This window comes from Ostrinia nubilalis, chromosome 4, assembly GCF_963855985.1.
Source record: "Ostrinia nubilalis chromosome 4, ilOstNubi1.1, whole genome shotgun sequence".
NCBI lineage: Eukaryota > Metazoa > Arthropoda > Insecta > Lepidoptera > Crambidae > Ostrinia > Ostrinia nubilalis.
Window position 1 is genome coordinate 5,158,528 of NC_087091.1, and position 23,305 is coordinate 5,181,832.

At 39.5% G+C, this 23,305-nt stretch overlaps 3 protein-coding genes across 3 annotated transcripts in view; 1 reads left to right on the forward strand and 2 right to left on the reverse strand.

Annotated features, from left to right (window-relative positions):
* LOC135071338 (afadin-like) overlaps positions 1–6,280 on the reverse strand; it is a 61,501-nt gene extending 55,221 nt beyond the window's left edge. Inside the window, exons 1-2 of the mRNA XM_063965131.1 lie at positions 6,175–6,280; positions 3,733–3,814 (exon numbers count right to left, since the gene is read on the reverse strand). Coding sequence (XP_063821201.1) covers positions 3,733–3,814; positions 6,175–6,231 — 139 coding nt within the window. The 5' untranslated portion in view covers positions 6,232–6,280. The remainder of the gene's footprint in view (positions 1–3,732; positions 3,815–6,174) is intronic.
* Positions 6,281–6,316: 36 nt separating this feature from the next.
* LOC135071340 (afadin-like) overlaps positions 6,317–23,305 on the reverse strand; it is a 32,173-nt gene continuing 15,184 nt past the window's right edge. Inside the window, exons 3-9 of the mRNA XM_063965132.1 lie at positions 12,793–12,922; positions 10,683–10,791; positions 9,756–9,946; positions 8,155–8,311; positions 7,212–7,337; positions 6,382–6,746; positions 6,317–6,328 (exon numbers count right to left, since the gene is read on the reverse strand). Of these exons, the coding sequence (XP_063821202.1) occupies positions 6,317–6,328; positions 6,382–6,746; positions 7,212–7,337; positions 8,155–8,311; positions 9,756–9,946; positions 10,683–10,791; positions 12,793–12,900 (1,068 nt within the window). The 5' untranslated portion in view covers positions 12,901–12,922. The remainder of the gene's footprint in view (positions 6,329–6,381; positions 6,747–7,211; positions 7,338–8,154; positions 8,312–9,755; positions 9,947–10,682; positions 10,792–12,792; positions 12,923–23,305) is intronic.
* LOC135071341 (uncharacterized) lies at positions 21,478–22,404 on the forward strand. Its single transcript, XM_063965133.1, has one exon. The coding sequence runs from the start codon at positions 21,478–21,480 to the stop codon at positions 22,402–22,404; it is 927 nt and encodes a 308-aa protein (XP_063821203.1).

The window sequence follows — 23,305 nt, forward strand, 5'->3', positions numbered from 1 at the left end:
ACCCCAAGCTGTGGGAGGGACGGCACGCCCGATAACCACTGAAAGTGCAACTAATATACTTGCTAGTTCCGTTCGCGTGCCGTACCACACTCACGGTTGGGGAAAACCGACCCTCAAGACACGGAACAAAAACTACTTTTGTCTTTTGAGCTTTGACACAAAAATTGTAGCCACTTTCCAATTTCCACTGCTTTATATGGAAAACGATTATGATTTCAGCTTGGTTTTTATAGTACTTGATACAATAAATTATTAACATGAATGTGCTCGCTTTTTAATATAATTGCAATTTATTAATTTGTATTGGAACTATGTTTATGAAAGAAAATAACATATTTTTTGCAAACGTTGAACAAGTTATAAATCATTCTGACTTAATCCAATAATTTAATTTAGTTTCACCACAGGTTTTACACTAAACAAAAACTCGTGTTCAATCACACCAATAGGTAAAAAGTAAGAAATGCGATCTAAAGTGAAACACGTGAATAAATACCAATTTACTCGCGTCTCAAAAACAACCAGATTATTAACTAGCGATATGATAAATCCAATTGCTTATCTACTTCGTCTTGGGATGTCAATTGTGAAGGGTAGTAATCCCAATTCACGTCTAGTTGTCCGGTGGTGAAGCCCGCAGGGGGTTGTGAAGTGTGCAATATACGAGATGTTTTCTATAGAAGCAGAAAGACAGGCAAGACTCGTAAGCCTTGCCTTAGCTAATATACTCGTATTAATCATTACGATGTTTTGGTTAATGTAATTTTAAATTAGAGATAATTTAGAGATAATGTGAATCAATCACAGACTATAGCGTGGTGCCATCGTATGAAATGTTACTTTATTAAGAAGTGGCTTCGATATACCACTGCACACTTAATTAAGTTTTTAAGAACTTTCACCGGTCGAGACGTGTAACGAACACTTATCAACTTTCGAATAGCGCCGAAAACATTTTAGTGCAATTTCTCACGTATCAGTGTAAGATAGATCTGCTGGTATTGATTTCGGACGGCCGCTTGATTCGTGGACGGTTATCTGATGCCGGTAAGTGAATGGCGGCCGCAGTAATTATCGTTGCACACATACACGGATCGGGCGACACGATTAGATCGATTTGAGTGCAACGGAGTCAACAAAGCCGTATGATTAGATTTGCGTGTTTCAATAACAAGCTCTACGAGCGTAGAGTGTGAAATTAAAAGATTATATCTATTTGTATCCAATAGTGTGCCTACTGTCTGTAAGTTTGTAACGGTGTTAGCTCAAAATAATATAATTAAGGTCCGATTCGACCAAACTCTTAACCGAGAATAACTGCTGGTACAACTGGCACATTGACAGTTTCAGTATGGGAAATATGTCAAAACTGACGATTTATTCTGAGATTAATATTAACTTGTTTGGTCGAATCCACCCTAATTATTAAAATAAAAAAATATACATCTATTTATCTAGTATCTCTAGTAACATTATGAAGAAGTAATTTTGTAACCGCATTCAATTCTTTAAATGTATTCACTGTTACGTCTGAATTTCAAGCATGGTGTAACTCGATACTCGATATATTCATGATTCGTAAGACCCCGGGGATGTGCACTTGTATTTTCGTCACGAACCACAAACTACGCGCAGCGGAGCCGTGTGACTTCATAAATTATGTTATGAAATTAAGGTGGGTCTCAAAAGTTTTGGTCACCGCAAAAGTTAAGGGTGTTTGCGTTAAACTTGCAACCTGGACTGAACAAATAACACGAATTCGTAGAAAATACTATTTTTGTTGATATTAAATACCGAATACTAAACGATTCCACTAAATGCTTAACCTCGTAAGCCCGGATGTGCATCAGAAGGAACTAAAACTTTGTAGTCAGTAACGCCGAGACATTTTCGGAGGTGATTTCGAAGTATCGCCGGATGTGCCTTCAGAGGAACTAAAACTTCAGCGATAAATTTAAGTTCAAAAATTCGCGCCTATCGAAAAAAAAGAGTGATAGTCTATGGCTTAAAGTATTCAAAATCAGGTTTCCAAACTTATTAATATAAAAAAAACAGAACGTCACTGTCAAATTATCATTTTCCTTTGACAAGGTGGTTCGTCCGAGAAGACGTGATGTGCGATTAATTGTTTTTCTTCGCGTTAACGTAGTTTAATTGCAAAACTGATCAGTATAATTTAAGTTAAAATACTGCTAAACAAGCAAAAAAATTATTTTTCCTAATTTGAAGTAGTTTTGTAAGATTTTTTTTGGTTTGAAAATAATAGTTCTTTGCAAGGAACATTCGGTCTTGATGGTGAAAGTTTTATTTTTGTATATTTTTTCTATTGAGATGGAATTGAGTATTGGACTTTTAAAATTATGATATCATTGAGAAAATTTACCATGAGAACGTTCTGATTTTTAGTTTAGTAAATATTATAATTAACATGAATTTTCACTTTACTTCTTATACATTCTAACCTATCATTAGTGTATGTTATAAAACCGATAGTACTTTTAAAAGTACTAATTATGAAACATTAAATAAAATAAGAACCGTTGTACCTTTTCAGTTACATTTATTAATATCATTATTGTATCTTTATGTAGTATTAATTTATTAAGAAGGTTACATTTATGTTTTACTTTAAAGCATAAAATACAATTTATTTACATTCCTTTTTAAAGTCTGTAATACCGAATGTTCTTTTAAGAGAAAACATTTTTTTATTATTTTTCACCTAAAATAAGCTCTATACACTATTATATAGGGCCCCTGAAAATATGAATGCAAAAGAAAATCTCTAACATAGAAATTTTTTTACTCGAAGTGCTCGGCGTTTACTACTTCAAATTATTCGTTCTTCTGAAAGCACATTCGGCGATACTTAGAAGTCGACAAAATTTACTCTTCGGTCTTACGAGGTTAACAAACCTACTTACAATCATAATTAAACCTTAAAATATACGAGTGAAAATGAATAAGTTATAAAAATGTATGATTATTACGTACACAACCTTATAATTTAAAGAATGACTAAATTACTGAGTTTACGATTTACGATATAGATATTATCGAGAGCTGCTATTAACTGCGCTGAAACTAGCGTGGTTGATTACGTATTTTACAAAAAGTAAGAGCAAGAGCAATATGGCAAAGCGAATAACTCACGTAAAAGTTTTTATAATACTAGTAATAATACTAATATGATTTGTGGTATTTGGACAACAAAAACAAGCTAGTTTAGCGATTGTATTTGTCTTGAAACAAATTGAAAAGAACTAAGTAACTGATAATGTTGTGTAAGTAAAGTTTGAGTGTTACTATTTTATTTGATGTGCTTGAAAAAATCCTTGTAATTCGCCGAACAGTAAATAGTAATGCGTCTCAGCGTTCAGTTAGTACATTTTACGAATAAACCACTGTACCGATTTAGATGAGGTACACAGTTTGAGACTTTTGGAAAATATAGGATAGTTCTTTTCCCTATTTTGTGGACACGTACGAACTACGATGTGTGTCTGAAATGCACGCTAGCGAGGGGGCGTAGTATGAGTTTACGTCAAACGCATTCGATATCGACTGCGTAAAAAGTAACATTAATGTATAACCGATTGTACAGCGCCCCTAGCAGAAACTGAAGAACTAAAATCTTAATATATTTTTTTAAATATCGAATGCCTTTGACGTAAACTCACACTTCGCCCCCCGATCGCAGGCAAAAGCTAGTATACCATTAAAAGTACTTACTATGGTGGGGGTGCGACATCACGATGGCTAGCGGGCACTCGTCGTCATCCAGTATGTACTCCGAGTTGTCAGCAGTGTCCACCTGAGATAGAAAGGACATTATTAAAATTTAATTTATAAATGACCAAGACTATACAAATATGGGACTACAAGCACAGAATAATAATAAGTACTACGTACAGAAGTTTTACTTCGCGAAGGTATTTAAAAAAATGTATGCTCAATGTCATTAACAATATGGTGTAATTTAGCCTGTCTCAAGAGTCAAGCACCATTTTGTTGACAAACGTTAGTGATCGGCACTGCGCCGAAGCTATAGGGCTGACTTCGGTAAAATGATGTGACGTGAGGTGCCAAACTGCGGAAAATGGCGGAGGAAATACATGATTTAGCATGAATTATCATGAATAATATTAACTACTTATTTACCTCTCAGTGTCTTGAGCAACTTAAAAAAGTACATTCTGTGTTTTTATTATTATTTAGGCAGTTAAATACTGCACAGTATTTAGTACACCATTTTCTTTATTTTCTTCCATCATACACAAGAATACGCGTGCGTGAGTCAATGTTCGCTCGTATGTGAGGCCTTGTCGAATAGTGTCCTGTAGGTGGGCCATCGTGCGTGTTTTGTTTTCGATGTAAACTCGCGGAGATGAACAGGCCTGCTACAAGTTAGAAGACTAGGACAGGACATTGTGAAACTATTAGGGCTCTTTGTTAATTACGGAACACTGAACATTGTGGGATCAATAACAAAAGTAACGTTTAAGTTAAAAAAAAAAGTTTAACAGATACTCGTTGTTCAGAGTCATAAATGTACCACCCTTTTACTTGAAACTTTACTTTATAAAATACAATAATTTTATACTAATTTATATCACAAAATTTTAAAATACACAGGCTATTTCTTATTACTTAAAAGTGAAGATCAATAAAATAATTGATTTTTATTTTAACATCATTTAGATATATTAGTGAACGATAAATGTTCTACGACTTAATACCTACATAATTTACAAGCATTAATAGTTCTTTTATAACTAATGAAGTGCAACAAATGGTGATAACAAGCTGTTTTACATTACATATTAGCACTTTCTTTTCTGCCTCAACGGCAATGAAATTGTGAGTTTGATTTATTATATCTTATTATGTTATATTAAGGCCACGTTATGTGCACGCGGTGCTTAGTTTAGAGCTCTAGCAAAGCATATTTTAGAGGTTCCGAATTCACTGCTGAGATTACATAACCAAACTTCTTTTGTTATATCTAATACCCGGAGACATTTTATAATATCCTTTGCAAGTCACTTAATTGCTTGAATTTATGTAAATGCGCACAGTATACTGCATGGAAGCAACGTTATGTCCCAAAAATAAAAACAGCTCGACCGAAGATAGTAGGTTTGTCTAATAAAAAATATTCTCGTATTAGTGTTATATTTCACGAGTCACCATCATCAGTTCCTCACATTTTCTAGTTTTCTTTAATTACTCTTAACTAATTTAAAATTATATTACTTCTTTACGATGAATAGACCACCAACTTGTTAACAATAGATAAAAAAAACTTATTTAATTAGTTGACTGTTTAATTTAATGAATGTCAGAAAATTGTAGTGTTTTGTTATAATGAGCTATCTTTTTTTGCCGGATGTCATTACTTCCTAGAGTTTAATCCTTATTACAAGTGTAATATTACTATCCGCGAGTGTAATAATTCAGATGGGATTTTTTGTTTTCATTTTATAATTTACAAACCTAACGAAGGAAAACTTCCGGTCCTTATTTAATTACCACTCATAAATTTATTCAACTTGAGCATAGCTTCAACTCTGTGACCAGTTACTTTACAATTTACATTGATGTGATTGATCACAGGCTTCTAGTTTTAAGTGTCGTTTCAGTTGAGCTATCAATAAAGTCGTTTCTGTATTGACAAGACTATCTGTAACAGTTCCTCTTGCCAGCATAGCTTCTTAAGAGAAAAGATATCTTCTCGATACTGCACAGGGCGACCCATAAATGTCTCTCATAGACGGCTTCTGTATTCTGTATAGTATAGTGATGGATGGTATAGGTCGCGCAACGAGAGTTGAGGCCATCAACACAAGCAAATATTTGTATTTGTATACGCTGTCTGAGCTGACGTCTTGACGTCGAACTGACAAGTTCTTTCTGTCTCGCTTGCAGACATTTTGCAAGAGCGTAGCTAATGTGTTCGATATTTGAACTTGACTGTGACGTTTGTGTTCTGTATTCAAATATTACATCAGTGTGAGTACGTGTTCGCCTCAAGTTTCGTTGAACAACCTATAACAACTGAGCTTGCACGATGCAGCGTCGCCTACTAAAAGCCGCAGTCTTGTACGACCCGTGTACGACCTAGAGGCTGCTGTCGCCTCAACATTAGTTGAGCGAGCTATAACACAAGCGCACCTGCACGATGCAGTAGTGCTGCGGGTCCTGGCGCGACAGCCCGTACTTGTCCAGCATCTCGCGCACCACGGCCGCCGCCGAGTCGCCCACGGAGAGCAGTAGTGTCTTGTACACGTCGGGACATAGCAACGACCCGTGTGTCTCACACGCCGACCTAGAGGCTCCTGTCGCCTCAACATTAGTTGAGCGAGCTATACACAAGCGCACCTGCACGATGCAGTAGTGCTGCGGGTCCTGGCGCGACAGCCCGTACTTGTCCAGCATCTCGCGCACCACGGCCGCCGCCGAGTCGCCCACGGAGAGCAGTAGTGTCTTGTACACGTCGGGACATAGCAACGACCCGTGTGTCTCACACGCCGACCTAGAGGCTCCTGTCGCCTCAACATTAGTTGAGCGAGCTATACACAAGCGCACCTGCACGATGCAGTAGTGCTGCGGGTCCTGGCGCGACAGCCCGTATTTGTCCAGCATCTCGCGCACCACGGCCGCGGCCGAGTCGCCCACGGAGAGCAGCAGTGTCTTGTACGGTACGTCAGGGCATAAAGATGATCCGTAGATCTTCAGCGTGCCGCCTGTAACAATAAATATAGATTTCATTAAGTAATAATAGTGATGGTTTGAGGTGCGAGTCTCTCGGTACTCGGCCTAGTTTCACAAAATACACTGGGCCTAGTGGCACACAAGAAATAGGTCACATAAGAGTGTTAGCCATGCACTTCTGCATGTTCCTCGATAGCTGGACAATTTGACATACATAACTATTGAGTTATAAAACCAATTTGTGACTATTGACCTTAAAATTAGTATATTTGAAGTCAGTAAATAATAAGTCAGTTGAGTTGACGAAAAAGTGACGTCATAGCTTATCTTTGCAACAAAAAAATCTGAGAGACGTGTTTTAACAGCTCAACAGCTCAAGTCAATTAGCTGGGCTGGGTCACATCGCGCTCCGATTGCGCGCGGTACGCCCACTTTGGATCGTGCACCTAGGTGACTACTGTGTGGGGACTATTAGAGTGTAGTACGAGTGAGCTCACCGGTGTCGGGCCCGCCGTCCTTGCTGCGGAACTGCTGCAGCTTGCGCTCGAGCTTCTGCTGGCGGCGCCGGCGCATCACCGCCTCCGGGTTGCTGATGCTGCGCGTGAATGATGTCTCCGGCAATTCTAAATGCAAATACGTACAGGTACTTTACATTAAACGGCATCGCTAGTGAGTGTATCAATAAATCTATGAAAATTTTAGTTCTTGAAAGTAACCGCATAAGCACACTGATATTAAGTGTTACGTCTACGGAGGCGTCGTTTCATAGACGTATATTCCGCCGTTATAAACTTACGCCCGATTCCTATGTTCAATCCTTGTCCAAATCCGGATTACAACCGTCAAATTGAATTCAGTTTTAGATTATACTTCCAAAATGTTCGACGCATTTACACTCTAATATTGTTTTAATAGTCTTATAAACAATATAAAAATGCAAAAACATCAAAAACCGCAGATATTTTGGCCAAAAACATTTTAAAATTTGACAGTTGACAATCCAAATCCGTCCAATTTGGATTAAGATTGAATATAGAAATCCAGCATTAGTGTACGCCTGCTTGCAGCTTACATACAAAATTATGAAACGGTGTAGTATTTCCAATAATAAAAAAAAGTAATCCACTTTGTTCGGCGTTTTTGTGGCTAACGACATTAATTCTTTTCTGACTTGCATGACGTATTTGACCATGGTAGTGAATAATTGAAATAACTTCGTGATATAAGCAAAACAACTCTTTGATAAAAATATGCATTGTGTCAATTTAAAGAAATGCTTGTCTGATTCTTTCACAATAAATAACTCTACATAATTTCAGAGGCCATTAAACTCATTATTTATTGCTTCGGAACACAAAAAGTGAAGGCGCGGGCATGTTTGTGTACGTACCTAATGAAATATCAATCAATCAAATCCAAATCAGATTACACTTTATTTACCTGTATAAAGCTTTTCGGCTACTGGTCGAGTTTCGTCGTTTGTGTCGGATTTTAATCTCGATAATTTTTCTTTCTTCTTTAGTTCCTTCTTCTCTCGTTTGGACAATTTCCGTTTGAAATTTTGGTCACCTTTTTCGTTGACCCCTGAGAGTGGAACCTGAGAAACAAACAAGATGAAATTTAAATTAATAACGAAAGTTTTTGTTAGTAAGTAAATATAAAATGCCCTTCGATAAATCGACAAACTAGGTATGTTGGGGCCGACAAAATAATGGAGATTAATTTTTCTCGTCTCATGAGGTCCGAGGCGGCGTCGTAGTAAGTACCTCTGGGCTAGGCTGTATGTGTTGGGGCTTGTACTAAATCATTGTGTGGCTCGAGCCAATAGTCGAAACCTTAGTGAATCGAAGGGAATACTACAGGGATCCATGTTGGGACCCAATCCTATACGAGCGGTTTCTACTGCTTAAGGTCTCGTACTAGAGAGTACCTCAGGGGTATATTTTGAGACTACTCTAAGGCACTTGAGTAGGATCACGGTCATCAGTATACCAGTTGAGTTGCACGAGAAGTGACTTATCTGGCTGCTCGAGGCATCATGGTAGGCACTTTAGGGAGTGCCACAAGAGTCCATATTGGGGATTATACTTTATGTTACTGTGTTCTTACCTCATTGTTGCTAAGGCACTTAGGAAACGCGGTCCTCACTATACCAGTTGAGCTGCAAGAAGAGCGGCTTCTCTTACAGCTCAGAAACATCGTCGTGGGCATCTTAAGGAGTACCTCAGGGGTCTATTTTGGGACCTATACTGTATGTTTTAGATGCATACCTCATTGTTGCTAAGGCACTTGAGTAGAAACCGTCCTTCGCGGTCCTCAGTATGCCAGTTGAGCTGCACGAGCAGCGGCTTCTCTTGCCGCTCCGAAATATCGTCGTGGGCATCGTAAGGAGTACCTCAGGGGTCTACTTTGGGCCTATACTGTATGTTTTTAGATGCATACCTCATTGTTGCTAAGGCACTTGAGTAGGAACCGCCCTTCGCGGTCCTCAGTATGCCAGTTGAGCCGGACGAAAGCGGCTTCTTTTGCCGCTCAAAACATCAGACAACGTAAGGAGTACCTCAGGAGTCTAATTTGGGGCCTATGTACTATACTGATACTAAGAAGTTCCTGCGGGGTCTATCTGGGGCCCTAGGCTATGCATATACAGCTAGTTGCGTACCTCATTGTTGCTAAGGCACTTGAGTAGGAATCGTCCTTCGCGGTCCTCAGTATGCCAGTTGAGCTGTACGAGAAGCGGCTTCTCTTGCCGCTCCGAAATATCGTCGTGGGCATCGTAAGGAGTACCTCAGGGGTCTACTTTGGGCCTATACTGTATGTTTTTAGATGCATACCTCATTGTTGCTAAGGCACTTGAGTAGGAACCGCCCTTCGCAGTCCTCAGTATGCCAGTTGAGCCGGACGAAAGCGGCTTCTTTTGCCGCTCAAAACATCAGACAACGTAAGGAGTACCTCAGGGGTCTATTTTGGGACCTATAGGCATCGTAAGAAGTACCTCAGGGGTCTATTTGGGACCTATACTGTATGTTTTAGATGCATACCTCATTGTTGCTAAGGCACTTGAGTAGGAACCGTCCTTCGCGGTCCTCAGTATGCCAGTTGAGCTGCACGAGAAGCGGCTTCTCGTGTGGCTCGAGGCGGCGCTCGTCGTCGGGCCCGTGCGTCTCCCACAGAGAGTACGAGCCGAGAGACAGCATACGCATGTCTGGACGGAACTTTTCGATCAGCGTCTCTGTGTACAACATCAATTAAAATATTAAAAATAATACTAAATTAAATAATAAAATTAGACCAATTGTCCGTTAATTAAACAATCACACGGAGATAAAGATAATATAGGTCACTGAACCACCACTTAATTAATATTATCTATCATAAACAATTATAATGTTTTACCTAGTTGCATACTGAACTCGATAACCCATTGACATCGAGATACTAATGTCGAGAGTCAAAGTTTGTAAGAAATTATCAACTATCTAGGCTAATATGCGTGTACTCAATTCCTGGTGATAATTTTCGTCGTATACTTAACTGTATCCGTCCGTTTATGATGCAAGTTAAGAACAAGGTAATGACTTCTAATTACCAAGAAACCACACAGGCCGCGGGGTTAGGAAACAAATAACATACTGAATGACCAGCGGACATTTGAAAGTGCCTACGTGCATAATTTTATTATGTACGTGCATAATTATTAATTTCCTTATAATTAATCATATCAGACTGTTGACATAATAAAAAAAAACTGAACATGTTAAAAGTCCGTACAGCGATGATAATTATTAGAAAGAAACAGAGCATTAAGCTTTAGGTTTGATGAAGAACATTGTAGTCCTTAAAAAATATACACGTTTCAGCTGCCTAAATGTCGTTCTTATTTCATTTCCATCATAGATATTTTGGGCTTCACTCCGAAATTAACAACGACGATTTCGTTTCATGATTACGAATTATTGCTATTTTACCTATGACATCGCTAACTGTGGCATCGGACGCGACACGGATGCATTTGGTGGCTATCTTCTGTCCGGAATCTTGGAAGTAAAAGCGCATGACCCCATGAAACTCCAAGTTCTGAAACAAAATAGTTCAAACATTATAAATTTACACATGAAAGTTCATATAGAGTAGAATATTACATATTTTATTTGACCATAGTAACAATAAAGACACACATCCAGAGAGAAATGAACATTCTTCATGCAAAGAAGTGCTAAGCTAATGCGCTTTAGCCAATAAAGCTCCGCTCAGCAAAGCTTGAGACAGCCAGAGAGAGTCATGTCTCAAAACTGATTTTCAGTGGGGGCTAGTAGTAAAATAGTTTTTATTTAATGGTTAAGTATCGCTATCTTATAATGGTTGCATTATGCGCTACATTTACAATAAATAGTTCTATGATGATTCACAAATGATATTAAAATTTATGAATCATCGGATGTGGTTAAGTTTTGCAAATGTTCTATTTTAGCCCAACTTAATGCTAAAATAAGAACAAGATATCACACAAAAGGTTCAACAAAACAGGTAGACACAAAACGCTTATCATTTAGATAAGGAAATGCTAACAAAGGTTTATCTATGCTAAAATGTTTATACAGCGCTTTGCGTGACTCAAAACTTTCTTGAAAGGGAAATGTAATGCATCATGTAAATCCGTTATTTTCATTGGCCTTATCCCTCGCAATATTGTATCATGCCAATGAGCCAATCAAGAAAACAACAACGTAGCGCGTATGAAATACAGATTTATAGATTCGTTAAAGAGATTTACAGTCTGCGCGGCGATATTTAAAAATAAAATAACTTAGTGTTAGATTTTAATTATATTGCAAACATTAAACAAGATCCAATGAAAGTTAGTTTCCCGTGCGGCTAGCGCCAAACGACGTTAGTATGTACGTTAATTGCATGTATCGCACGCATTTCCTGCGGACACTTGCTATTGACAGCTTATTATATCGGATGCATTTATCGGCAGAACATTATATGTATGCTGGTACTGAAAACATACGTAATAATATCTAATTATATGCAGATCGATCATCAGAATGAAGTGAAAATCATAATAAATAAAAGATATGAAACGTTTAATACGTGTCTAATTAATTGCGATTTTAGATAAATGGATAATCTTAGCTGGTATTGGTCATGTGCAATATTATATTTGATTGACACGCAAATAACTATTAATATTAATTAGATATTTTTCTTTACAATTCTATATTGAATAATATAATATTTTAAAAATAATAAAATCAAATGACGCTAGCTGAAACGTAGCTAAATAACTTGAATTTCTGACATTCTGTAGCTCAGTGGTTAAACCAGAGCAGTCGTCCAGCACTCGGAAAGTCGTCGGTTCCTATTCCACCTGAGACAGGTTGAAATTAATTTGAGAAAACTAATTAGGTACAACTATCTCTATTATACAAAAAATCCGATCTTCGGTATATGATTTTCTACTGTAACATCCAACGGGTTTTACTCTCTACTTCCGTTGAAGCTCAGCTATGTACTCGCAAGACTATTGTGTGTCATTAGTCAACACATTACACAATGACCGTGAGATAACATGTTCCATTGACTAGCTCATCATCGTGAGTGTATATTGGTATATGTATTATCAAGTTTATCACTAACTGTGATCCAATCACAATTCAAAGAGATTCATGAATAACAAATTCAATTCATAATTTATGTAGAGATTTAAACAGGTGTATTTTAAAAACCTTGATTTATATTTCTTTATCTACGTCAATTACACGATCAGAAAATAGATTGTGAGATTGTAACGATAGCGAAATTGTTATCTTATTTCAGTTGCATTATCTGCAATGAATTTGTGATATTTCGACTGGGCTACAAATGGTAGACATTATTTTATCTATGTTCACATTTAAAGGTTGTAAAAATAATCTGTGGAACTGTTTTATCATTTATGTGACTTTTTCTACCAATAATTTTAGGCGCGTACAACAATAACCGAATATTGGCTGTGACAAAGTAAATGACACGCAAGAGGCGCTGCCAGCCGAAGCTGGTGAAGCAATAGAACAAACTAGTAAATGTTGTTACCTCGTTCGGTTCGCTGAGTTCGAACAGATCGAGCCGGTTGGCGTTCCACTGCTGGATCATGTTTCGGAGCGCCTCGCGGTCCAGCATGCGCTTGTCGGCCGCGTCCATCGTGTCACCTCATCCAGTCCTCCTGGAAACAAATAAACAAAACTATTAGCAACTAGCGGCCGTCCGCGACTTCGTACGCGTGAATCCCGTTTTACCTCCTAGGGGATGAATTTTGCAAAATCCCGTATTAGTGAGCACCTACATTCTAAAAGGAACCCCCATGCAAAATTAGAGACTTCTAGCACTTGTAGATTCTGAGATTTCGTGATGAGTGAATCAGTGAAGTTTCGCTTTTATAGATATAGATGAAATTAACACTGGGTATAAAATCAATCCTTGGAGAACACCTTAAGACCTTTGGCGTGACTATCGACATTGCGAGGATGCTCGATATTTAAGTAGAAAGTGGATAAACAAACGCGTCTCCACACCGCAATTTCGATATCTACCTTTAGGTCCTGAAAAGTACATATTTAGATTTCGAAAATAGAGGAAACTTTTCAGATGGTCATTCATAATATCGAAATCGATACAAAATGATCACAAATACTACGAGTATTTCTATGATTTTCGTGTTAATAAAGTAATTGTTCATGAAATACTTATTGCAAGATTATGGGAATGGTTTTCTAGTACACCCTTTAGATTACACAAATTAATATTAATCCGCCTACGCGACTTTTGCTTTACCCGTAGTATGCCATTCAATTCCGTTTTTCTTAGGGCATGAGTAACAATGATTTATAACTTAACTTGCTTAATATTGTTGTTCAAATGACCAATCACAGACATCCTAATTTTATTCGTCGTATCGTGTGAATCAGTGAATCCACTATAGCTAATTATAGTGTACCTCAGCTTCAGTCAATATAATAACCATTTATTATAGCTGTTTAACCTTGATATATCGTGTGGTATTGTAGAACTAGTTTAATTCCATTATAATGCTATAGGTAGATCCCGACCCACTTTTGATTCAGCCTGCGAAAATGGTACGAGAACATTAACTTATTCAATTAATCGAGGTCAGGCGAAGCGAGCTTTGAAAAGGTCGAAGATATTTATTACATTTTACATTATTCTTAAAAGTGTTTGCTTATTTATATGTTTGATTACAGAATCATCAAATAGTTTTAGATTAATCTTCATTAACATAATTAAAAAAGTGTTGCACAATGTTATTAAATCACAATTTTTTATACCCATTTGCAAAATTCCGTTAAATGGCATATGCACATCTCAGTCATGTTATCCAGTGAATGACACATCATTTAGTATTAGGCCAAACTATTTGATCTGAAGCAATAGAGCTAAGGAGCACAATTGTTTCTTATTGGATGTAATTTCCAAAGCACAGTCATCATCATAGTGTTAAAGTATTTTCTAAATGAAAAATGCAAGTTTATTAATAAATGACTAAATGCTATGACGCAGACCAGCCCATACATTGGTATCGGTATCTGCAGTGTAATTTAGATAACGTTTAGATAGTGCGGTAAATAATTTGTTATCATTTTAACTACTCGGTTCGAGTGTGAAATAAGTAAATAAATAATAATAAATGACGTCTACGTGTTGTACCCTAAAAGGGCCTACATGTATTTTTAACTGCCAGGTGATCGAATGTCAGTGCGATCGGGTTTCATTGATATCTATCGGATTAATTAAATTAATGTGTTACAAACAAGTGTATTCAAATGACGGTGGTATGAAAATAAAATATATTTTGTTTGTTATGTTTTGGCTCAATTTGAATATCCTTAGCTTCACCTACTTTCCTTCGTTTTCATTGCATCCGTAAAGCAAGTACTTGGAGATACCACCGCCTTTACAAAACAACGGAGAGGTGAAACATCGTGAAACTGTTGAATCAAACAACGGCTATAGCAACCGTTTGTAGATACTAATCAAAGAAGGAGGTCACGCAGCTTGAGGTATTATCAGATACTTTCAATTACGGACCAAACTGACTGGGATTTAATTACCGCGATCGGTTTTAATTAAAAATTTGGCACGGTTCTTGAGAGCAAATAAAATGTGCCATCGAGTCTTAGTTAAACTGTTGTTACCGACTGTTTTGGCACTTTTTATTACAAAATTAATCGACTAATAATAATTATTTTAATAATGAATTAGCAATTTATTTCGAGGTATGTAACTAACTATATTTTGGTACATACAGAAGCAAAAGATATTGACTACATTCAACACTAGCGTTCCCGGTCGTTTTCTATTATCATCATGTCAATAACATAATATTTTTTCTACATATTATTAACATTGTCAATTTTATAAAATATCGAAAGTGGGCGTTTCTGGCATACATCATGCGCCGGCGCACCTACGCGTGCACGCGTCCGTATTTATAACGTAAACATATGGCCCGCGCCACGGCACTGAAACAACCCAAACACCAACGCCCGTTAATTCCTCACTTTTTAATGTTTCCTGTAAACATCGGCGAATTTATGGTCAACCAATCGATTGCACTAAATATAACCCGTCATCAATAATTCAAGCAAACCTATGCTACTCCACTTATCTGATCGATATTTAAACCAGTTAACCTGCTTGTTGTGAATATGATAAACGTGCCGACATGATAAGGAACTAATGAAATACTACTGCAGTAAATACATAGCAAAGTGCAAACATTAAGCAAACGTAATCAATATTGTACTGAACCGCACAAACATTTCGAACAATTTCTCATGCAAGCTTACTAAGCTTTATTTAGGACGGCATAATATGGTATCATTCCTCAACATCGGCGCACGCGGCGCTCTGCATTCCATGCATGCTCTCTGGTACCTACCTAGTACAGCGTACGTTTCGCGTTACCGAGAAACGTGTTCCTATTTCAATTTTCATCCGAAACCAGTTTATTAGTGTTAGCCGTCGGAAACCGAAACAGCCGTCAGCGTTGTTATGGTTGGGCTCGCTTCCGCTACGCGAGTAGCTGCTGCGACTCATGAGCCACATACACTTGGGCATGAACGAGGAACTGCGAACCGTTCAAAACACGGATCGTTGACTCGTAAAAATAAACACGCAGCTCTAACCGTAACATAGGCGCATGATATTTTTGCCGCCAGGAATGCAACTGAACAATCCTAACAAATTCTGTGTAATTACTGCCGAGCGCACCCAGACTAGCTAATTTGTCGATCACCATACAAGGCCGGCATCTATGCAAAACAGATAATGTGCATCATAGTCAACTATTTTAATACGACGTTCATTATATTAGATCCTAAAATAAATATGAAGGAGTTGTCAATCGTGGCGGAACTTCACGGTTGGACGCCGACCTTGCCCCTTCCTGCGCTGAGCGCACCAAACGATCTCGCAGAACAGGCTATTTTAGATACTACACAGCACTATACAAGATACATCTTGCTTGACATCATTATAACGGTTCTAAGATATAAGAACTTCATCATTTTATTTATTACATAATTTTACATGATTACAAATTGCAAATGATGATGAGATTGATTCTATTGGAACTGTGGCGACACCACATGACATACGTCCGCATCATACCGGCAGCACCGCCGCACTGGACGATGAGAGCTGCTTTGCCCTAGACTACTACTAGACTTTTTATTTTAATATGTCGGTAATCTGTTATTTATTTATTGAAGTACCCTTGTTTTTGTGTAATATTTATGTTGTGTGAAACAAACCTATACTAACTTCTTGCTGTCCTTATCTATCTTGCTTATTAATTAATATTCGTGTACCGTCTTTTAAGTGTTATTTCCATGTCGTATGAAACAGATGTATTTGTAAGTTCAGGCTATCTCATTCTAAATTCAGTATCAATAATTTGTGTACCCTCCATCTTATTTATATTTGTGTAGTGTGAAATAGATATACTGTTCTCCTTCTGTCTCACTCTGACCGTTTATTATAATGTTTGTAGGTAATCGTTTTATTGTCTCACCCTAAAAAGTTTGTAGATGTTATCTGTGAAATAGGTATATGTTTTGTCCTTGTCTAACATTGTAAATATTTTCCTATATAAGACCGTCCGTTTTCAAAATAAATGTTCATTGTAATTAAAGTGTACGGTGTCTGTGTAGGACTTGTAGAAGGTAGGTGGAATGAGACGTCCGTTGTGTTCCAAATCTATATTTGAACTGGTTCGTATTACAGAGACATTCACAAAATATACTTGTCATTATTATTCAGAACTACCTACTTATAATACAAATATTACAATCCTCTCTTCCAAACAACAACAATAAAACACTAATAACTAATAATAATAGTTAGTACATTATTGAAAAACATATCGTGGTGGGTTATCAATTCTACACTTTCGTATTGGCCTAGATCGGGGAGGAGTGGCGGGCTTATCGGTTGCGGGCGCGGGAGAGGAGCTCGCATCGCAGAAGGTATCAGAGTCCTTGTCCACATCGACAGAAATATTACTGTCCAAAGGATTGTCAGCTACAGATGGGCGGGTGCCGGACTGCACCTGATCCTCGCACATTGGTACCGCTACTTGAGCCGCTGTGGTTGGTTCCTCGATTTCGAGCGGTGGGGCTACAAGCGAGCTACGCAAAGATCTCCGTCTTAACTGGTCAATATGTCTGTGGGACCCTCTACCTGAAGTATCTAATATCTTATAATCCGTTGTTCCTAATCTTTCAGCTACCTTACCCGGTATCCACTTGTTTCCCCCCTGGTATTGGCGGATCCAGACTTCTTCTCCTGGTTCTAAAACTCTGCTTACCTCTGTTCCAATTTTTATTTGCCTAGCCTGCGCATCCCTAACTTTTTTACCTCTATCCGGCCTGAGTAAATCTAGTTTGATTCTTAACTGTCTTCCTAACATTAACGTGGCTGGACTTTCGCCTGTAGTACAATGTTCTGTGTTTCGATAGTGAAGTAAAAACGTATTTAAAAACTTTTGGATATCTTCTTTTTTACGAATGGCTTTCTTTATGACTTTTTTAATTGTTCGAACTGCATTCTCCGCCGCCCCATTCGAAGCAGGGTGGTAGGGAGCTGAAAATATGTGTTCAATGCCATTGTTCTGCATAAAAAATGAAAAATCAGAACTTGTGAACGGAGGCCCGTTATCACTGACTAGCTGCCTAGGTAATCCCCACCTAGCAAACAAATCCTCTAGTTTACTTATCGTATAACGAGCTGCTGTGCTTGGCACCGGAAAAACTTCAATCCATTTGGTTCGAGCATCAATTACAACCAAGTAAATCTTATCATGAAAAGGGCCCAAAAAGTCTACATGAATTCGCGACCAAGGCTTCGCCGGCCATGGCCACGGCGTGACAGCATGACGGGGCGGCGCGTCAGCCTCCGCTGCACATACCTCACAGCTGCGACACAACGCTTCCACAGCCTCGTCGATGCCAGGCCACCACACATAGCTGCGTGCCATGGCCTTAGTCTTACAAATACCCATATGGGATTCATGAAGTTCATTAAGAACCTGACTCCTACATTTCTCGGGTATTACAATTCTATGACCCCACATAATACATCCTAATTCTTCATACAATTCGGTTTTTCTATTAAAATACGGTTGTAATGCTTTAATTTCATTTTCCGTAGGCCACCCCTCTCTAATGAATAACAATATTCTACTTAATGACGGATCCCGCAAAGTCTGCTTTTTAATATCGTTAGAATCGAGTAACAACGCGTCCTGTGCGAAGTGTAAATAAGTTTGCTCGGGCGGTTCTAACGATGAGTCATTCTTATCAGCAGAGCGCACAGGTAGCCGCGACAGACCGTCCGCTCCGTTTAGTTTTGTATTTATGTATTCTATATCATAACTATATGCCGATAGAATAACCGCCCATCGCTGCATTCTACTTGCGGCCAATGCCGGTATTCCGTGTTTAGGCCCAAAAATGCTGACTAACGGTTTATGATCAGTTCGCAGAGTAAAACGTCTACCATATAAGTATTGGTGTAATTTTTGTAAACAAAATACGATAGCTAAAGCTTCGCGATCGATCTGCGAGTAATGTTTTTCCGCCTCTGTGAGCGCGCGAGACACATACACGACCGGCCGCTCCGCGCCCCCCCGCGCTCTCTGGGTAAGAACCCCTCCGATGCCCTTCGAGCTCGCATCACAAGTCAAAGTTAAGGGTTTATCGGCGTCGTAGTGAGCTAAAACCTCTGCACTTGTCAAAATCTTTTTAATTTTAATAAAAGCCATTTCACAGTCTTTAGACCATTTCCATGTTACGCTTTTTTTAAGTAAATTATATAGTGGAAATAAAATAGTACTAATATTTTTCACAAATTTAGCATAAAAATTAACTAGTCCTAGGAATGATCTCAGCTGGGAAATATCTTCGGGTCTTGGAATTTTGACAATAGCTGCCACTTTTTCCTGATCTACTTTCACTCCGTCCTTGGAAATAATGTATCCTAAATATTTTACTTCATCAACTAAAAATGAACATTTACTTTTCTTAAGTTTCATTCCATGACTCGAGAGCCTACTCAATACCTTTTCTAATGTAGCCAGATGTACCAAACGGTCCCCTTTAGTGGCAATAATAACATCGTCTAAGAACACCTCTACCCCCGGTATATCACTCAAAATAGTAGACATTATTCGTTGAAATATCCCCGGACTAGATGAAAGTCCAAATACTAACCTATTATATTTAAATAATCCCCGGTGTGTATTTATAACAGTGTACATTTTTGTATCATCTAGCTCCACCTGATTATATGCTTGCGATAAGTCTATTTTAGAAAATAACTGAGCCCCGTTGAGACTAACCATCAAATCTTCAATTTTAGGTAGAGGGTACCTATCGACCAGCAGGACAGGGTTCAACGTAACCTTGTAATCCGCACAAATGCGTAGGCCACCATCCGCTTTACGTACCGGTACCAATGGCGTAGCCCAGTCGGAAACCTCGACCGGTTCTATGATGCCGTCGCGCAGCATGCAGTCCAGCTCCGCGTCCACCTGCGCCTTGAGCGCGTAGGGCAGCGGGCGCGCGCGGTGGAACACGGGCGCCGCCCCCTCGCGCACCCGCAGCCGCGCCTGGCCTCCCGTGAACCGCCCCAGCCCGCCGCTGAACAATTCCTTATGCCTGTCGATTAACATTTCCAAATTAGCACACTTGTTTTCTTTACAAATCTCTTTTACAATGTTAATAGAATTATTATAAAAAGGTGGAATTTTAATTCCTAATTCAGTCAGCCAATGTCTACCAAGTAAAGAAGTAGTTCCCCCATCGATTACAAATAATTCCAATGTTTTAAACTTGTTATTCCATTGCACTTTTGGTTTAATTATACCTAACGGCTTAATACAACTACCGTCATAAAATTTAAAAATTAAATTATCTTTTTCAATACTTCTAAACTTAAAATATTTTTCATACGTTTTTTTACTTATGCACGAAACTGAGGAACCGGTATCAATTTCCATTTTTAACTTAACACCATCAATGATAAGATCTAAGCTTACCGGTTTATAGCTGCTCAAACTGAGTTGGTTTAACATTTCTTCATAGTCTTCCGACCGGGAATCCTCATCTGACCCGTTGTCTTGGCATGAGACATGGTTCACCCGCCTCCGGTCCGGGCCTGGGCCCCCGGTTGAGTTTGGACAAACCCTACGCAGGTGTCCAACTTTTTTACATTTACTGCAAACGAACTTCTTGTAGCGACACTCCTCGCTGCTGTGGCCATTTTTCCCGCACACTATGCAATTTTCCGAGTTGTTATAACCGTTGGCTTGCCAGGGACGCGCGCGCTGCCCGCGCGGCCCGCGCTCGCGCTTCGCCCCTACTGCGTGTACCGCGGCCGCGCTTCCCGTAGTTCCCGATGATGACACATCTACTACTGCCGCGTTACGTTCCGCCGCTTCCAACGCACACGCCAACTTAACTGCACTCGTATAGTTCAAATTATCTTCCGCAAACAGTCTTTGCCGTATGACGTCACTGACTACCCCACAAACAAGTTGGTCACGTAAACTGTCTTCTAAGTTGGCTCCAAAATCACACAATTTTGACAATTTCTTCAATTCTGTTATGTACGTTGCAATTGACTCGCCCTCCCGCTGTCTTCTTTGTCGAAAACGATATCGTTCGGCCATAACGGAGGGTTTCGGTTGCAAATGATCTTGTAGCATTGTGACCGCCGATTTATAGGTGAGCTCCGCTGGCTTCTTAGGACTCGCTAAGCTGCTCAACACTTCGTACGTTTCGTCTCCGATCGCCGTAATAAGTGTAGGTAGCCACAATTCCGTTTCCACTTTATTCACCTTGAAGTACATCTCCAGGCGCTCGACGTACAGTGACCAATTCCCCGCACTCACGTTAAACTCGTTGATCTTCCCGAAAGACATCGTTTTGCGTAGATTTTATCAACCTCGTTCGCCAATAAAGTGTACGGTGTCTGTGTAGGACTTGTAGAAGGTAGGTGGAATGAGACGTCCGTTGTGTTCCAAATCTATATTTGAACTGGTTCGTATTACAGAGACATTCACAAAATATACTTGTCATTATTATTCAGAACTACCTACTTATAATACAAATATTACAGTAATTTGGAGTCAGCCTTTAATTGACCACACATAGCCCCTCTCAACAGTGGTGACCCCTACCGAACACATCAAACATCAAAATGAACACAAACCCTGAGGGACGGCTGCCACAAGATCCTGCACCTGCTGTACCACCTACTGTCATCTCGGTGCTGCAAGAAAAACCAGAGCTGTCTGGAGTTTCTGTTGGCCTCAGAATCCCGCCAATTTGGAGAGACAAACTCAGAGGATGGTTCGCGCACTTCGAAGCCATAATGAAATCACAGAAGAAAGGCGATCAAGCAATGTACGAACTAGTACTAGGCCAGCTGGAGCGACAAGACGTCGACGAAATATACGACATTTTGCTACGTCCGCCAGAGGAAAACAAATACAACGCCATCAAACAACGCTTACTGCAAGTTTATGAAGATTCCGAGCAAAAAAACGTGCAACGTGTCATCGCCGGTATGGAGCTCGGCGATTTGAAACCATCGCAGCTGCTACGAAGAATGCAAAACCTCGCTGGTGATCACCTGTCTGCAGTCACGCTTCGAGCAATGTGGCTCAACCAACTGCCAGCCTACGTGAGTTCGATAATTGCTATCAGCGAAAACACCAGCCTCAGTGAAATCGCATTGATGGCCGATAAAATGATGGATCTACACACACAGCGAGAGATATCAGCCATTAATCATCGTCAACATCTACCCCCTGCTGCGCAACAACAAGAAGTTTTCGCCATCGACCGTCCACACTCATCATCTTCAAGATACAACGCGTTAGAAGACAAGATCGACAAGCTGACAGAAGCTATTACGCAACTAGTGACGCACAATAACCAACGAGGACGTTCGCCCTATCGAAACTGGAGACAGAATCGGCAAATATCTCGATCGAACAGCCGCACCCGAAGCCAGACGCCCAGCAACTCGCCGTACTGCTATTATCATCGCAAGTTTGGCCACAACGCAAGAAAATGTGCAGACAATTGTACATTCATGAAGAAAAATGTGCCGGAAAACTAGCATTAGCGTTGGCAGAGACGGGCACCAGCGCTAGAGTTCAATCACACCGTCTTTTCGTTACCGACAAGAAAACAAAACTGATGTTTTTGATCGACACCGGTGCGAACATCTCCGTCATTCCCAAGAGAAGTAGCCAGCAAATGAAGCCTACAACGTTCAATTTGTATGCAGCTAACAACACTATAATACCTACCTACGGTGAGAAGACGCTCGAGTTGGACCTTGGCCTACGTCGTCCATTCAGATGGAAATTCATCATAGCCGCCGTCAGCAAACCGATAATTGGAGCTGATTTCTTAGAATATCACAAGATACTCGTAGATATTGCGGGTAGAAGCCTCAGAGATGAAGTCACAAACTTATCAGTGAAGACAAAGATTTCAAACTACCCTACACCAACAATTCGAAGCATCGACAGCAGTCAGAAATATCACGATATATTAGCTGAATTTCCTGAAATAACTCGGATATCAACAATGAAAGAAACACCGAAACACTGCGTCGAGCATTATATAGAAACAACCGGACCACCATTATACTGCAAAGCAAGACCCATCCCGCCTCATCGCTACGCAGCTGTGAAGAAAGAATTTGAGGTCATGGTGGAACAGGGCCTATGCCGACCGAGCAAAAGCCCGTGGGCAAGTGCACTGCACGTAGTGCCCAAGAAGAACGGTGACATCAGGGTATGCGGTGATTATAGAAGACTCAACGCTACCACTAAACCTGACCGCTACCCTGTGCCACGTCTTAAAGACTTCACCTATCAACTCAACGGAAAGAAGATATTCTCCACCATAGACCTCAACAGAGCCTACCAGCAACTGCCAGTATTCAGCGCTCACATCGAGAAGACAGCAATAATTACTCCCTTCGGCCTGTTTGAGTTCCCGAGAATGTG

Bases quoted from the DNA above. Each gene is read 5' to 3' on its own strand.
- LOC135071341 (XM_063965133.1), top strand. From the start codon at position 21,478: ATGAACACAAACCCTGAGGGACGGCTGCCACAAGATCCTGCACCTGCT.